General features: G+C 36.2%; 3 protein-coding genes across 3 annotated transcripts; 2 read left to right on the top strand and 1 right to left on the bottom strand.

Annotated features, from left to right (window-relative positions):
- Window positions 1-53: 53 nt before the first annotated feature.
- LOC122037488 lies at window positions 54-743 on the top strand. Its single transcript, XM_042596982.1, has one exon. The coding sequence runs from the start codon at window positions 54-56 to the stop codon at window positions 741-743; it is 690 nt and encodes a 229-aa protein (XP_042452916.1).
- A 4,998-nt stretch (window positions 744-5,741) lies between these two features.
- Window positions 5,742-9,440, top strand: LOC122037494 (alpha,alpha-trehalose-phosphate synthase [UDP-forming] 6-like). Its single transcript, XM_042596995.1, has 3 exons — window positions 5,742-8,186; window positions 8,288-8,561; window positions 8,961-9,440. The coding sequence occupies exons 1-3, from the start codon at window positions 6,181-6,183 to the stop codon at window positions 9,273-9,275; spliced, it is 2,595 nt and encodes an 864-aa protein (XP_042452929.1). The 5' UTR covers window positions 5,742-6,180; the 3' UTR covers window positions 9,276-9,440.
- A 655-nt stretch (window positions 9,441-10,095) lies between these two features.
- On the bottom strand, window positions 10,096-14,926 carry LOC122037495 (coiled-coil domain-containing protein 130-like). Its single transcript, XM_042596996.1, has 6 exons — window positions 14,797-14,926; window positions 14,165-14,227; window positions 13,982-14,061; window positions 11,872-11,980; window positions 10,801-11,124; window positions 10,096-10,695 (listed from the first exon to the last, which is right to left on the bottom strand). The coding sequence occupies exons 1-6, from the start codon at window positions 14,797-14,799 to the stop codon at window positions 10,369-10,371; spliced, it is 906 nt and encodes a 301-aa protein (XP_042452930.1). The 5' UTR covers window positions 14,800-14,926; the 3' UTR covers window positions 10,096-10,368.
- Window positions 14,927-18,288: the final 3,362 nt, after the last annotated feature.

Raw genomic sequence — 18,288 nt, 5'->3', positions numbered from 1 at the left:
ATTATCTTCATAACTGATGTTCAATTATTTTCTTGCAGTTAACTCGTGCCAAAATGTTATTTGCAGAAGACCCAAAATACACAAAGGGTTTCAAATTTGATCATGTCTGGAATATTCTCAAAGATATTGAAAAATTTGGCACTGACACTATGAATACTGCATCCATGAAATCGCGACAACAAAATGCTAATGCGGGTTCATCTGAACAACAATTCTCCGAGGAAGCATTTCATACACCTTCATCTCCTTGTGTGTCTGCTTTTGATCTTAATATCACTGATTCAGATAGCGGTGGTAGTTCTATTAAACGACCTCCAGGGGTGAAAAAAGCAAAAATGAAGAAAAAGAATGATGAACAGATTGCAAAGGTAATTAATATTAATGCTCAACTTGTTGAGGCAATGAATGCAAGTACTGCTGCTACTACAAAAATGGCAGATACTATACTTTACAAGGAAGAAACCAAAATTTTATTCAAAGATTTGAACTCGATCTCTAACCCGATGATGCGTGAATATATTCGCAATGAGCAAATTAGAATTATGCAAAAGAGAATGCAAGTACAAGGATCTCATTCAGCTGCACATCAAGGAGAAGGATCTCAAACATCTCAAATACAGGGAGAAGGATCACAACTTAATCAATATCAAGGTGAAGATCAAGAATCTCAGAATCCTACGAATATTTTTGGGCAATTTCATAATTATTTTAGCGGAATGGGGAGTGATCTTCCTGAATATTAGTATTATAATATTATTAAAGTAATTTTAAGTTTATGTGTGCTTTATTAGTATCGTTTGTACCATGTACTTGTTTGTTAAGCTTAGTTAATTATGTTTTTAAGTTTGTATTAGTAATATTTTAATTTAATGTCATTACTATGTTTATTTTGTATGTCAATGTAATGGGTAATGTATTGTATATTTATGCATATAAAATTTTTTAATATTTTATTGTATTATGTTTATGAAATTAGTGATAATTTATAAATGTAATTATAATAAAAATATATTAAATAAAATTAAAATAATAATTTTAATAAATTAAATATTTACAAATATACATAATAAAATTTAAATATTCTATTAAATGCACTTAATTTAAATATATAATAAATAATAATTACATTTAATTATACTATAAATAAAGAAAAAGAAAATAATAATTATTAATTAATTATATTTGATTTTATAATAATATAATAAAAATAAAAATAAAAAAATCTCTCCATCACCAAATATGGTGATGTGAATAGTGCAACACCAAATATGGTGTTGCACTATTCACATCACCATATTTGGGATGGATTTTGGTGTATGGATTAAGTATCTAGCCTTTTGGGCCAACTAATTAATTTCAGGATGATTGGTTTGACCTTATGGAAGTTTCCCACGGGCAATAAGGATAAATTCGGAAGTGTTTGCTACAGGCGGTCCAACAACTTAACATCTTACATTTATCATCCCACTAGAGGAAAATGTCCTACAATAAACTATAGTTGAGAATCAAGGTCGAATCCCAATTGTATTTTTTTTTTTCAATTTTTCCTCCAAATGGGGTGCCCAATCGAGCGTTTCCCGATTTACCTTGATGGCTAGTGGAAAAACTCCGTGGGACCAGACCGATCACCGCAGGATTAGTTGGATTTATTATTATTTTTTAAATATAATTTTTTATATTACGTATTCAGATTTTATAACTCACTAGATAGACGATTCGATCTTACATTTTGCCCACCACGTAAATCCAAAAAGTACAATGGCTCCTAACATAGCGTCTTAACTTCACCAATAGTTCAGTCATCGTAAGTATGTTATGCATGGGAACTGAACTCTAATTACTTAGGAAATGCATTCTTCTTCTTATCACCACACCAAGCCCTCGGACACTAAATCCTTAAATATTTTTTTTTAGCAACAGTTAGACCCTCTAAGTGATTAACTAGATATCTAAAGGTTAAATCCCAATTGCGATGTACTATAAAAATTTTCCTCCAGTGGAACAACTCTAAGAACGTTGACTATGTGAATAGACTTTCGTAAGCGATTCTTGATTTACTCTAGTGGTCCGTAGAAAACTTTAGTAGAATCGTGTCAGTCACCTCCAAGTTTAATCGGTTCAAACATGGATCCCTGAATTTTAAAAAAAAACCTTAAATATTGGAGTAAAGGTGAAGACATCACCTTAGGGGTCCTTTTAACACGGTCCCGCACTCTTTGGAAGATGGTAAATCATAGGGATATTTTCCCTAGCGCAATGACCCTTTGCATTAGGGAGGTCAAGTATTCAATAAGACATTTTGCATCCGTTAATGGGAATGAAGCTCAAGACCTATTGGAGTAATCACCCATGCACTCAACAACTACGTCAACCCATGAGATTTAGTTATTGGAGTATGAAGGTGAACTCATCACCTAAGAAGTATTAATAGAGGCTCATCCAAATTGTCTATATTTTTAAATTCATTTTTCACTAGAGGAAAAATCCCTATAGAATCTAATTATTTGGCAAAAGATCATATGTTGATCTCGGGCACCCCATGCGGTCAGTCCTGCAACTATTTGTAAATAAGTAAATCAGAAAACTTAGTAGATCATCACATGGGAGAGTATTTCTTCTGATTTTATCGGGAATCGACCCTTATATTCGATCTGGTAATTCTACCATGTGGTGACCAAATCAATCAAGCTCTTGTAACAAAAAAGGTGATTATACTCACTTTAACTTAAGTGTCCTTCACAATCCGTCCTTAAATTATATAAAAGAGAATAAATGGATCAACTTATAGCAGATCGCTAAGTGGTTGCGAATTGAGAGGAGTTTTTTCTAAAGGACATGCATCCACTGATAATTGATCCATGTTCTATTGTAATAAATATGTCACCCTCTGCGCAATTGACATCTCGTGGGATTTTATTTTTTTATTGACAAATTTATATATAATTCCTATAACTATTATAAGGACAAGTAAATAATTAGTTATCTTAAAAAGATCAATTGTCAAATTTAGCACGTTGTTAAGAAATCAATCTAATTCATGCTTTCAATTTTCTTTAAGTTTTCAACAAATTTTGGACATTGTCGTTATCATCCAACTCACTACTTGAAGCTAATTAAGATAGCGATCCCTCTACCATGTTTGAAAAGTGAATGTGTTTCACACTAGCTTAAGAGTATGCACCGCGTGGCATGCTTTTATTGAGGTCAATAACATATATAAATGAGTTTATCGAAATTTTAGAGTGAGTTAGTTTATTATTTTTCAAGATTAACTCAAAACTTTTTCATACTTCGTATTGAATTGAACTTTCATACTATTGTATTATGCTTGTTTATTTACTAGAGGTGATAATGCCTATAAATAAATTTTATAAAAAAAATATCTCAAAAACACATAAAGTTGTAACCTTAATAAGAATAATTGACTTTGTGCATGAGCATATCCTCTAGATCACTAATGCTTTTTATATATCTTTAGCTTTTAATAATTATAATGATATTAAAATTAATAATAATAAAGCACTTGCAAAGAGGCAGCTTGATTCTTAAGCTAACAATTAAAGGGAGAGAAAAAAAAACAAGAAATAATTAATGAAGGAATCTAATTTATTCACTAGTGAGGAAAAAATAAAGTAAAGGTTGACTACATGATCCTTAAAGAAAAGCTTAATTATTATATTTATGTTAAAGTTCAAAATAAAAACAAAAAATGCTGATGGAATTTTTTAATTTTGCTTCATCCTTTAAAATATATTTATTTTTAAAATTATCTCTTAGAAAATGTACACCTCAAGTTTGGAATTTTTTATAAAAAAAATATCTCTCCGTGTGGCATGCATCACATTCTTTTACAAAAACATTAATACTTTATTCTCATGACTCATTAGCCACACACATAAAATCTTTATCACACCAAAACAATCTCTCTATTAAGTAACCTCACTATTCGAGATTAACTAGCTAAACAATACTCTCCTACATTAGATTTGCTCAATTCTCTCTCATATATTCCATGATTGATTCAATTCTCTCTTGACAATAGATGATGGCAATGTTCGATCGAAAATAAGGGAATTTTAAAAAGAGAGACACACAATAGACAAGGCCATGAGTTATCATTATCAAATGAGATTAAAATTAAGATGATAGTTGATAAAATCTAATCTCGTGAATCACATTTTCATTGAATTAACATATAAATGTCACCTTCATTGCTTAAACAATCTTGTCTGAAATGTGAAAAAAAGCATTTGGATACCCCAATTTAGTCGAGTACCACCAACCTTATTTATTTATAGTATTTTTATTTGTAAAAATAAAAAATGTATGCTAATTGTACATAATACAAGTCCTAATTTCAAATTTCTACATATATCTTCTTCTTTTTTTTCTTTTTTTTCTTTAATTAATCGGATTAGATAATGTCCAATCTAAGACGACCAATTCGATCTTACGGAAATTTCCTACTAACCATCAGAGTAAATTAAGAAACATTGATAGCGAACGGTTCAGAAATCCAATATTTCTTATTTTCACGTCTCATCTAGAGGAATCTATTATCATTTTCCTTCTTCTTCAATAGGGTGGAAAAACCATGTCATAATCATTCACTAGTAATTTAATTTGTTAAAAGAGGGTTGATAATTTTTTTCTAAAAAGAAAAAAATCTGTGGGTGAATTTCCTTGAGCATATTTGATTTCTATTCATACATTCTTCTTAATGAGAAAAATACTTTTATTTTTTTCTATTTTTAATTATAAATTAAAACTTCTAGTAAATATTATCTTTTTATAGGACTAACGTGATGCCCTAAGCATAATTTAATAGTATTAATGCAAATAAAAAAAAATTGTAACTCGAACTATTTCATGATTGGAATCAAAATAATTACAAAGGGCTAATTTAAAATCTTAAATAAAAAGGGATTAAAATGGTGAATTTTAAGAGTAATATGATAATTTCCTAACCGTTTTCTTGATTTACCGGGAAATAAGAATACGTAAATTGTAAGAGTAATATTTCATCATGAATAATGATATGTTCAAATAAAAAAATTTAAGAATAAATATATAAAATGATCCATCATTTTATTTTTTTTAGGTCCCATTATTTTATATGTAATCCTTAAATTTTTCTTCGAGTTTTTTTTTTTTTTTTTGAATATATCATTTTTCTTTAACCGTCAGTAATCTTTTATAATTTATTTTCATTTATGATGAATTAACAGAGAATTACTTTTTACCATCGTGTAAAAAGAGAACACGACCATCAGGAAAATAGATATTATTATAATACATAAGAGGCCGAATCTTTATAAAATTGAGAAAAATATCTTTTCTTCAGTCGCCAGCTATAATTTTTTATTTACGGATTCTAAATTTTACTACAACAGTAAAAAGAGAACACGACGCCGGACCCCACTGTCCACACTAGACCGTCCACCAATAGGGAGCTACGTTTTTGGTCGGTCCCACAGCGCAGATGGGAATCCCAGTGCTGAACACGTCGACGACGGACACTGTTATCCCCAGCGGCGCTCATTGAGCCACGTGGCAGAATACCGAGTTGTGTACATAGATAATTGCACTTCGTTCGTCCACCATGTGTTGATTGGACAAAGATACGGGTCTCAATTGATCCACTCTGGAGGTATGAATTTGAGTGTAATTGGTGGGTGCATTTGTTTGTTTTCTTGTGCGCTTAGTATTATTATTATTATTCAGTATAAAAGTGGAGCTGAGACGAAAGCGGATTTCGAAGAATTTTGTTTTTCTTCAAATTTGGCCTTTTGTTTTTTTTGTTTGTCTGTCTATTCAATGGATTGGAACTCGAGATCGAAAATTTTGGGTGATTTTTCCATTTCTCTGGAGCAACTTTTCGTTGCACGATGCGCTTTTCCTCTGGTGCATGATTTGTTTGTTGCTCGTCTAAAGTGAAGGAAGCGCTTAAATCGGCTGCTCCTCAGTGCTCTTTGGGAGTATTAGATCCGATTTGGTTGAGAAATTTCTCGTCTTTGCTGGTTTTGAGCTTGCGATTTGCTAGTTCTGATCTGGTAGTGGTTGAATCGTTGTTCAGTGGTTGTGTTCGCCGGGATTTGAAGTGCCCCGTGCTGCGATTTTGTTGGAGCTTGTTGGTTGAGTTGGAAAGCTCTGGTCTTTGAGCTCAAATCGCCGGAAAAAATGGCGTCGAGGTCGTATTCTAACCTCCTCGAGCTGGCATCCGGCGAGCCGCCCTCCATCAGCCAGATCCGGCGGCGGATTCCTCGCGTGATGACTGTCGCCGGCATAATCTCCGACCTCGACACCGATTCCGACTCCGAGGGCACCTCTCCTAACTCCTCCTCCTCCCCCCGCGACCGCACCATCCTGGTGGCCAACCAGCTCCCCATCCGCGCCTGCCGCCGCTCAGACGGCCGCGGCTGGGAGTTCTCCTGGGACGAGGACTCCCTCCTCCTCCAACTGAAGGACGCCATCAGCGACCACGGCGCCGACATGGAGTTCATTTACGTCGGCTGCCTCCGGGACGAGATCCCTCCGGCCGACCACGACGAGGTCAGCCAGGTCCTCCTCGAGACCTTCAAGTGTGTGCCGGCATTCCTGCCGGCGGATCTCCTCGCCCGCTACTACCACGGCTTCTGCAAGCAGCAGCTCTGGCCCCTCTTCCACTACATGCTGCCTCTCTCCCCCGACCTCGGCGGTCGCTTCGACCGCTCCCTGTGGCAGGCCTACGTCTCCGTCAACAAGATCTTCGCCGACAAGATCCTCGAGGTCATCAACCCCGACGACGACTTCGTCTGGGTCCACGACTACCACCTCATGGTTCTCCCCACCTTCCTCCGCAAACGCTTCAACCGCGTCAAATTAGGGTTTTTCCTCCACAGCCCCTTCCCCTCTTCTGAGATCTACAAGACCCTCCCTGTCCGCGAGGAGCTTCTCCGCGCTCTCCTCAACTCCGACCTCATTGGCTTCCACACCTTCGACTACGCTCGCCATTTCCTCTCCTGCTGCTCCCGCATGCTTGGCCTCTCCTACGAGTCCCGTCGCGGCTACATCGGCCTCGAGTATTACGGCCGCACCGTCAGCATCAAGATCCTCCCCGTCGGCATCCACATGGGCCAGCTCAAGTCCGTCCTCACCCTGCCGGAGACCGAGAAGAAGGTGAAAGAACTGAAAGATCAGTTCCTGAACCAGGGCCGCGTAATGGTCCTCGGCGTCGACGACATGGACATCTTCAAAGGCATCACCTTGAAGCTCCTCGCCATGGAGGAGCTACTCAAGCAACACCCCGAGTGGAGGCGCAAGGTGGTCCTCGTCCAGATCGCGAATCCTGCGAGAGGCCGCGGCAAGGGCGTGACGGAAGTCCAAGCTGAGAGCTTTGCCACCATGAAGCGCATCAATGAGGCCTACGGCGCGCCACCGGACTACGAGCCCATCATCCTCATCGACGACCCCCTCCCCTTCTCCCACCGCATCGCCTACTACGTCGTCGCAGAGTGTTGCCTTGTGACGGCCGTGAGGGACGGCATGAACCTTATTCCTTACGAGTACATCATCTCGAGACAGGGGAACCAACAACTAGACAACGTCTTGGGCTTGGACTCATCGACTCCGAAGAAGAGCATGCTGGTCATCTCCGAGTTCATCGGTTGCTCACCGTCGTTGAGCGGAGCCATCCGTGTCAATCCATGGAACGTCGAAGCTGTGACCGACGCCATGGTCAATGCCTTGGAGATGAAAGAGCAGGAGAAGCAATTCCGCCATGAGAAGCATTACAAGTATGTGAGCTCACACGATGTGGGATACTGGGCGAACAGCTTCTTGCAGGATCTGCAGAGGACTTGCAGAGACCATTCTCAACGCAGGTGCTGGGGTATTGGATTCGGATTGCGATTCCGAGTGGTTGCTCTTGATACAAACTTCAGGAAGCTTGCCATGGAGCATATCGTCTCGGCCTACAAGAGAACAAGAACCAGAGCCATCCTTCTGGACTACGATGGCACGCTGATGCCACAGGCCTCGATTGACAAGAGCCCTAGCTTGAAATCGATCGAGATTTTGAATGCCTTGTGCCGTGACAAGAACAATGTGGTGTTCCTTGTGAGTGCTAGAAGCCGCGACACTATCAGTGATTGGTTTGCTCCTTGTGAGAACTTGGGGATTGCTGCTGAGCATGGCTATTTCTTTAGGTAGGTGGTTCTAAACTTGATCAATGGTTACCAAATCGAAATCTTTTGATAAAACAGGTCAAATAGATAAGAAATTGGCATTGAGATGAATTTGATTTCAGGTTAAAGAGGGATGCAGAGTGGCAAACTTGTGTTCCTGTGGCAGATTGTAGCTGGAAACAAATTGCGGATCCTGTGATGAGGTTGTACATGGAGACAACTGATGGTTCCACGATCGAAGACAAGGAAACCGCACTTGTATGGTCATACGAGGATGCTGATCCAGACTTTGGGTCTTGCCAAGCCAAGGAGCTTCTTGATCATCTAGAGAGTGTGCTTGCCAATGAGCCTGTTTCAGTGAAGAGTGGTCAGCATATTGTGGAGGTTAAACCACAGGTAAGACACCAGTGCATACAGTTTAAGGATTTGTTTGCCGTTACAGTAGAACCTAGTTTAGATGTTTACGGTTCGAACCAAAATTATGATCTAACACCCCTAACAGTTAATTTGTATCAAGTTCTTAACACGTTTCATAATTCACATCATGAATTCAAGACTCCAGTCTCGCATGTTATTTTGTAGATTGAACCCAAGGGCATGATGATCTCACAAACTACTGAATTATCATTTTTATCTCGTATTGCAACATATAAGCACAAGTGAAGCTAGTGATCAAGCTATGCTTCTAGTGATAATGCTAAACCACAGATAAACGTCACCATGTTTTTCTGGTCTTTTCTTTCTTGATCAAAACATAAACAAAGTAGATGCCAATTTTGCGAACTATTCTTATAGGGTGTGAGCAAAGGCCTGGTAGCACAGCGCCTCCTTTCGACCATGCAAGAGAGGGGCTCAGAATCTAGCTTCATATTGTGCATCGGAGATGACAGGTCTGATGAGGACATGTTCGAGGTGATCACTACGTCAATAGCAAGCACTTCAATCTCCCCGGCGACCGAAGTGTTTGCCTGCACAGTGGGTCAGCAGCCGAGCAAGGCAAAGTATTACTTAGATGATACAGCTGAGATTGTTAGGTTGATGCAAGGGCTGGCCAATGTCTCAGAGCAACAAACTCTGAGGACCCAACAAAATGGCGACCTCGGCACTTGAAGGTCTGGGGGGTTCGATTCTGCATGCTGCTTGAGATGAAGTTGTTACTGCAGTGTACATAAGTTCTTATTACAAGCTTTTATAGTGTAATATTATGGTTTCTATTTGAGCTCCATTTTGGAAACCAAGAGATGAAATTTATGGCTATGTTATTGTTCCTTTGCTTCTTGGTTGTTTGTTGAATTGTTGGTTTAGAGGCTGATTTGTTCTTCGAGTTAAAAACGAGCATAAAATAACTTGTGAATCTCCATATTTAAGAAGGGTAGATTCATCTATTAATTACTCATTGACGTAAATGTTATGCCATTGACGAGGATGGAGCTTCTGGTGCATGTATCCTCGTGTTTCTCTATTCATTACAGTTCTTGATGTGGAGGTGTAGAAGCAGCCAAAAATTTGTAACTATCATATTTAGCTTGTGATGATAAATTTGGTATTCTATATTTGTCATAATCATTGAATGGTATTATCCTTTTTTTGTTCTTTTGTAGGGTATTTAACATTTTTATATAATAGGCAACACAAATAATACTAGAGTTATTGAAATTATGAGGACTGTTGTGTTTGATCTAGACACATAAATAGACATGACAAACAAACATATGCACACAAATAGCCGTGACAAAGTTCGAGTTGAAGATGCCAAATGGTGAACATCAAAGCTCGTCTTCATTGAAATAGCCAATAGCCTCTCACACTCAGCTTCTTCATATGCTAAAAACAACAAATCTCTACACAAATTATTTCCAACAACCAGTAACCTGATCTCTATACTTTTCAAATATATAATAGTGTTTGTGTTATACGTCAAATTCTTTACTTTAGCTTGCCGATGATGGATTCTATTCAACTACAGCTGATTTTGTAACCATACAACTTGATATTGTGCTCAAGTACATTCCAAGTTTTGACCACAAACCATGTATTTAGTATTTTACATTATGGAATTTTTTCCCCTAGTAAAAGCCAAAACCAACAACTAAAACCAAGTAAAATAGCATCCAAAGCATAAGTACTAATGGAGCAGTCGAGTGAAAATTTCCCTTTTAAATGCAAAGCCCTTGGAGAACGCACCATAACTGAGTCAAAAACATTAGCGCTTTCTGAACCCCATGTCTTGTTGCCAGGACAAAGGCTTGACTCTTCCTGCTAACAAGGATGATGCTGCGGTTGCTTTTATTTTTCTCCTCTTTGCCTCGAGTTCAGCCCTTTTATTTCCTAAAGTAGCGGTTGAAGACTCTGAAAAGATCGATGAAGCTTTGATCGCTGCACGCTTGTCCTTGCTGTTCTTGTCAAACTTGGGTGCAAATCTAACAGCAGCTGCACTTGCTGCATCTTCTTTTGATGGAGGAAGAAGTCTTATGCCAAGGCCCATCTTTCTTGAAGTTTCTTCTTCTTCTACAACCTTTCTCTTTTGAGTCTGAAATTGGAGCACAATGCATGAAGGAAGCTGTGCAGTCGACATATATAAAACAAAGTAAAAAAAGATCAAAGAAAAAATAATAATAATCAGGCAGCAAATCACCCTCAGACGAGCACGAAGGGCTCGATTAAGGCTATAATCCTCCGCATGCCTACTGTCTGAGACTCTTTGAAGACGAACTAGAAGTGGTTCAGCCTCTTTCTTCTTTCGCATATCCTCTTCTTGATGTTCTAGGCGGTAAAATGGATCAGAAAGCTTCCCTCTTTCTTCATCAGCTGGAAGGGCAAATGTTTCCGCATCTTCAATGTCATAATCTTCTGTCTTCCGTTGTGCTCCACTGATTATGACATATTCTGTGTTCTTCGGATCGGTCTGTATTACAATTTCATGTCGACAGCAAGCTGACTTCATAGTAAAGCTCCATATCTAAAAAAAAAGACAATACCAATTAGGCATAATATGGATTTGGCAGAAAACTTAGAAACACTTCAACAGAAAAACAACAGAGGAAATGATACTGAGACAACAAGCTGATTGCAGAAACTAATTATTCATTAGCACAAGAATATTTTCATATCCAACACTACTTTTAGGGTGAACCCATGCAAGCTCACATGTTTGTTGGATGATATCCATCCATCTCTGTTCAAGAAATCTGATAGAGCTGTCTACTCCCATCATAAAGGTCTATTCACGTACAAATTTTCAAAATCTTGACACCCACATCAAGATTAAATAGAAAATGATTCTATCAAATTTGAAAATTTAGACAGTTTTTTTAGAGATTTCTTATCCAACAAATACAAGGATGCTGCTTTATTGATTGGCCTTGAGCATATTTCACTCTCCTAGTATCACTTCTTTCTCATTTGTTGAAAAGTCATTGTAATCCTGTCCTAGTCACCGATCACAAATTACAAACTGTAGGTTACTAATTAGTTTTCAAATGAAGCAATTGGCTGTTGTAACTTTAAAACTGATCTAAGTGAATTTCACAAGCTAACTTATTGCTGATGTGTACACAAAGGATCAAAATGTCAATATACAACTACTTAAGACTTCAGAATGCACTCAGAAAAGAAGATAAACAAGTTTTTTTTTATATTGTTCTAATTACAATGTGTTTGAAACGTTGGAAGACTAGTAATATTAAAAGATCACTTCACAGCTTACCTTAGTTGAGTAATAGTTGCCAACTTGCTTTTTCTCTGCATTAAACCTTACACCTTTGGCAATCATATGATTGCATCCACCACACCAGATATTAAACGGCATCTCAAACCTGAAGCAGATAATTATACTTTCAGAAAGTAAAAATCACCACAATTTTCTGAATGTAAAATTTTATTTTCTGAAACAAGATATGCATGATTGTATACTTAGCTATATTGACTTGTGGCCTTTCAGATATATTCTTTAATTAAAAAAAGACAATGCTAGGATGTTGTCTAAAAATAGAATTTTCATTATTCTTATATCATCAACTATTAATTTTTATCAAATTGGAATTACTATGTTATTTCCTTTCCAAAACTCCAAAAATAAATGCTTCCAATGGCTGAAGTAAATTTTCAAGCAACTAATACTCAAATTTTGCTTTAGTATCAGGAAGAATTAGAAAGTTCATCAAGGCCTCATCATGTTCACCAATAAACTTTGTCCTGGTAAAGGATAATATACTTTGAGAACAAGATTAACTTTTCCTAGCTTTCAGATCATATCTGATCCTTCTGCATAACAAAGACTTCTATACCTGTTTTAAATGAACCCAAACTGTAATGTAATCACCATAATAATTTAACCTTGTTGTCGTGAGCCCATTCAGATTTAACCAAGTACAAAAATCACACAATTCTACTTGTTCAAGCATAAAGTTCTTGTCTCTTACTATTAGACCTGATCAGCTAATGGCACATATACCTTGAAAGTTACACTGCACTACAAGATACATCATACATAAAACACTTCCTATATCCAAAGGCAGCATCTGTTTCAGCAAGGATACGATGATGTTGCACTACCCCGCTTTCAAACACATAAATAAGTATTGGGGTATCAACCTTCTATTTAGCATCATTAAAATAGTCTCCCTGTAGCATCCACTTCATGGCTTAACATACCAGAGTACAAGTAGCTCTAACTGGAAGATCAGACATTCAGTATAGTACAGATCTAGCTGATACTCATTTCCCTAATATTTATGGCAATATCAACACGTATCAGCACATTTTATACACTAGTTGGAACTTGGAAATATTGCAAAAAACTCGAGCTTACACTTTTCATCCATTTCCTGGTAATATCATAATTATATATTAAAGTGTTTTGTGCTAGCAGACACTCTGCAAGTTATAAGCCAAGAGGCAGGACTCCTACATTATCAAAATTTCAGTGATGCAAATCACTGAGTTGTTTATTTATATGGAAATGAGAGAAAATGAAGCACATGAAAAGGCACAGAAAAAAAGGGAGGAAAACAGTGCTTGACTTATCAAAATGAAAAGGAAATGAGGAAAACTAAATGAGTCAACTTTTATTAATTGAGCTCTCAAATCTGTTGCATCAAAAGATCCCTCCAACTAAACACAGAGGAATGGATTTTTTTTCCCATTTCCTGTCAAAATTATCTGTTGCCTACTATTTGACTATTAGGGTTTCTATAGGGCTGTAGAATCCTTGTAGCAAGAGAACATTACGAGGTGCATCATCCATGTTCCATCGTGATTTGGATAACTAATATTTGATTCACTAAATTAGCCTCTAGGAAAAGGCTACATAAATTGATCATCCTTAAAACTTAAATCCTATATTAATGGAAAACTTTGTTCGAGGAGTCCCCTATGTATAGTCATAATAGGATGGCCTATTATGACTGAATAATAAAGAACATTCTCAAGCACCTAATTCTCCATAGACTATATCACATTGATGAACCTTTCAACTAGACAAGGAATAGCCTCCAATGGAGAAAGAAAAATATAAGACAAAGAAATGAAATTAATCAGAAAACACATGCTAAACAGAGAAAAGTTGTATGACTAGCATTCTCCCACAAGTGTATTGTGAATGGAATCCATGCAATTCAACTCCACCCCACCAATTTAAAAATAAATTTGCATAATTTTATAAAGCACGGCAGTAGGAAACTATCAATGAGCTATTCATTCAGAAAAATTACATAACATAATGGGTTAGTGGATGTACAATTTTTCAAACGAATTAAAATAATATACAAAATCTGTCATGAATTTTACTAGTATTGCTTTCAGCATCGGTCAAGTACCTTATAATCAGTATGCCTTGGTCTAGCTTTCTTGCTCTTTCTCTCAAAGGATGCTGCCCCTGAAACTTGTTCAAGGAACCCTGAAAGCAAAAGATTAAACACATGTCATCAAGATTACCAGACAAAAGCAAGCTTTGTCAAATCAACCTTCAGGCATAACATAATCACAGCAAAGAGACGTACCTTTTTGGGGTCCCATTCTGGTGGATAGTAGAAATTATCTGCTCTAGCAGCTGCGAGAGAAGACTGCAAAACAAAACAGAAACATGAATTAGAAACAACGAACCGTCAAAATAAGCTCATCTGATGCAATTTAAAGAGTGATGAGCTATGAAAACTAAAAAAAATATAGTTTAAACTTCTTACGGGATGATTCAAGTTCCTTTAAAGTATTTTGTATTAATATTATTATTATTATTATTATTATTATTATTTTGAAATAAGAGAATGAAAAAAAACTAAGTTCAACAGGTGGAATCAATCATCCATCCCGACTTCCGTTACCTACTCAGCGCGCAGCTTACATGATGACTATGAACAATAACCGAACCCTAAATACTACGCACGCGAGAAATCGAACAAGCAGAAGGGCAGAGAAGGTTGCCATGGAGATTTAATAGGAGAAATCATAATCCAAAAGACATGCAGAGAAATCAACAAATAAAACAATAAATTAGCCATCTATCAACCAATACACAAAGACGCCGTGATTTGGGAAAGAGGATTAGGGTTAAAACACTCAGGGCTTTAATCATTCAACGGAAGCCAAAAACATGATTCGAAAGGAAAAAATTCATAAGGAAGATCGAGCTCACCATCTTCGATCAGAGTAGGGGACGAAACGCCGGTGCAATCGATTCTCCGATCGCTCTCGGCAAGGAGAAGAAATTGGATCGAGAACCTTTTTGCCCGCATAGATTTTTTGCTTTTCTTAAATACTCCCAGAATTTTGAAATAACATTTTTGCCCCTATAATTTCAAATTGTTATCCAAGGCCCCTGGTTCAAATTATATAGATTTTTATATTTTTAAAATCATAAACATATTTGTATCTGATTTTTTTTTTAAAAAAAAAACTCATGATTTAAAAAAAAAATAATAGCAAGATAATATGTGTTTATTAGAAAGGTAATTTTGAGAAATCATCAATTTTAATATTTTTTAACTTTAAAATAAATCATAATATGTGTTTTGTGGCTTTAATTATACAATTATATTACATATTTTGTCAGTATTATAATAATTAACATGTCTGAAGTATTAAAAAAAATTAAGTGGGCTCAAAGAGATTATATATCAAACATTATTAAAAAAATTAAATTATTATAATTTCAATGATAAAATATGAATTTACAGTTGACATTCAAGGTTAATAAATTCATTGTTTAAAAAGTTTACTTTGAAATATTCTAAGTTGCCAATTTAAATTGACATTTTCCCCCCTTATATTTAGATTGAATTAAACTCTCTCTTGCACTTCAATTATTATGACCCTTATCGATATCACCATGAATTCAGTAAACAATTGGGGCATAGAACTTCAAAATCCTTGAGAATTGATCAGTTCAGTTTTACAAATTTATTTAAGTAACAAAAGGAAAACTAGCAACAAGATGAGTCGCTTCATCCTCCTCCTTTATTCGATTCTACTTTTCGATCGAGAAGATAAACTGTGAATGATCATCATCAACATGGAAATGAACATAAACAACTGCCACCTTCAGTGCATTTCCCAACTGCACCTGGAGTGTTGCCGGAAGCTTTCTGGCAATCTTCATTACAATTTATTTGACTACAACTTCCAATAAACTTACTGCAAGTCGATCCATCGGCCACCACAAAAGCTACAAGAACAAAGACAACATACCGTAAAGAAATTAACCTTTTGTTAGTTTTTATAGTTTTATGAACATTATAACTGATATGCTTAGCTTAATTTCAAGAGGGGAAGACAAAAAAAAAAAAAAAGGAGAGAATTATATACCTGTAGTAAAGGTGAGAAGAAGAAAAAGAGCAAGAACACTACGAGAACTCATAATTTTTGTTATGCAATTGTTAATGTGTGAGAAATATTGCTAGATTTTGAGGTATTTATAGAATTACAAATATATGGTTTTGTTTTATGCTTACACCAATAATTTAATGTTCGTATCTTTTACTTTTCTAATTAATTTATATAGCAAGAAATTATCACTTTTATCTTTATGTTATTTTTTTTTTATAATGTTAAGTACCTTATACGATTTAATTTGTTTGTATATTAAATATTTAGCTATTGTGTATTATTATTATTAATTATTTTATTTTTGTTAAATATACTTTAAAGATTTTTAATTTAAGGTACGTGATTTAAATATTATAAATTGTTTCTATAGAAAATTAAAATTAATTAATTAAAAATTATAGTTTTGTAGATTGAAATAGTGATAGTTTTTTTACTTTCTTCTTTAGAATTTTCATTTATTAATAAACATATAAAAAAAGAAAAAGGTTGAGAGCCCTTAATTATGACATTTTTCTTTAAAATATAGATTTTATTTTTCATTTAATTTGTGATTATTTAAATACAATTTAATTTTATATCATCCTATCAAAAAAAAATATAGATTCGCTATATTAACAGACCCCTAGTATCGACCCCACGGATATAGAAAGAGAAATATCATACGTTCACCATCTATACTACGTCTTGGGGCTTATATCATCATATCAAATAAATACAATATGTAGACAAATAAATAAATTGCTCTTCAAAGTTACAAATCTCGAATCTACCCCTGAAGTGTTGGACGATTCTTGCACTGAGCAAACTAGCATCACAACTAATTGGTTGGCCACTATGCACGGATCAAATGGCACAGTAGTGTGGCAAGATCAACTTCGCACAAGTTCATATGGAAGTTGATATCAGATCACCAAAGAACCTCTAAATGTTCTTCTCGTTGCATTGCCTTGAGGGTTGGGTAGAACTTTCCTTACATTATGAATCTAAATTCAAGTCCTGCTTACATTGTTAGCGCATGAGATACTACCAAGACCAGTGAGAAGGCAACTCACAATTAAATAGTATTACCACACAATCGGTTCCTCAGTCAGCCATGCTTGTGTCCGTGCTCAATTATCTTGAACCACCTTAGGACTTGTCATCTTTTCGGACTAGTACTAATGACGTAACTTTCTAACTTTCTTTTGTGAGCCTTTCGGGTTCAAGTGGAGTCCCCATCTATGGGACCACACAATATCATGTTCACAGTGCCTTGAGCATCATTCTTGTTTTTGCTTGTACCTTTTTTTCTGTATTTGGATGAGATTGAGAGGAACTTCGAGGTTCCTTTGAAGGAGAACAAGATCGCTGACTCGTAGGTCAATCAATATTAGCATCATAATGGCGACGACGTTTATAAGGTTCAGGAGACTTTCTTTTGTTGGGCTCACTCCAATTGGTGTTTTGTTGATCAGCTACTCATTTCAATTCCTCACATACTGCTAACTATCCCAAATGAAATGAGTACTTGATTGATGGTAGACACAATATTGAGTTACCTCGGGGGATCTTCAATCAGATTCAAGAGGAGTCAAAGCTACTTCCACAACCTGTACCACCTTTTCCTCCCTCTGATTTGTGAACTCTCTATTTCGCAAGGGTGGAGGAGGGGCTCTACGATATGGATGAGTGGGGTCAAGAGTAGGAGTTGGAGCTTTCTTTCTCTTCCCAGACTGAAATTCCTCAAGTTGAATATACTTAAGTGCTCGAACTTGTAATCCTTCCAAATTGGTTAGGAGATTTTTTAACCAAAGACCTAAAAAAATATCTACCAACCAAGTCTTGTGAGAAAATATTAGCCTGTACTTCTGAGGTAACTAGAGGAGCATTCATGGTCACCCGATTAAATTGTTATAAATATTCTTTCAAGGGTTCTTTGAATTTCTAATTGAGGGCGAATAAATCATGTGACATTTTTTAGTCTTCGGTTGGTTGCAAAGTGTTGCATAAAGATAGCTTTAAACTCCTCAAAAGTTTGGATAGAAAAGGCAGGAAGTCTACTAAACCATCTCCATGTCGAACCTGAAAGTGTGGTCAAGAAAACTCAACACTTGACGTCATCCGTATACTGATGTAACAAAGAAGTGTTCTCAAATTTACAGATGTGATCTTCAAGATTTTTATAGTACCAGTATATTCCTCTATCTTCAATACCTGAAAGTATCTTGGCAACTCATCTTGAGGTTGTCCCTCAAAAACGGAGGCCGCCCAAAGAGCTTTCGTTCCACCAAATTTGGGGTCATTTTCCCTTGGAAAATCCCGC

This window comes from Zingiber officinale, unplaced genomic scaffold, assembly GCF_018446385.1.
Source record: "Zingiber officinale cultivar Zhangliang unplaced genomic scaffold, Zo_v1.1 ctg54, whole genome shotgun sequence".
NCBI classification, from domain to species: domain Eukaryota; kingdom Viridiplantae; phylum Streptophyta; class Magnoliopsida; order Zingiberales; family Zingiberaceae; genus Zingiber; species Zingiber officinale.
Note: the sequence above shows the minus strand (reverse complement) of the source record. Positions and strands in the feature narration are given on the sequence as shown.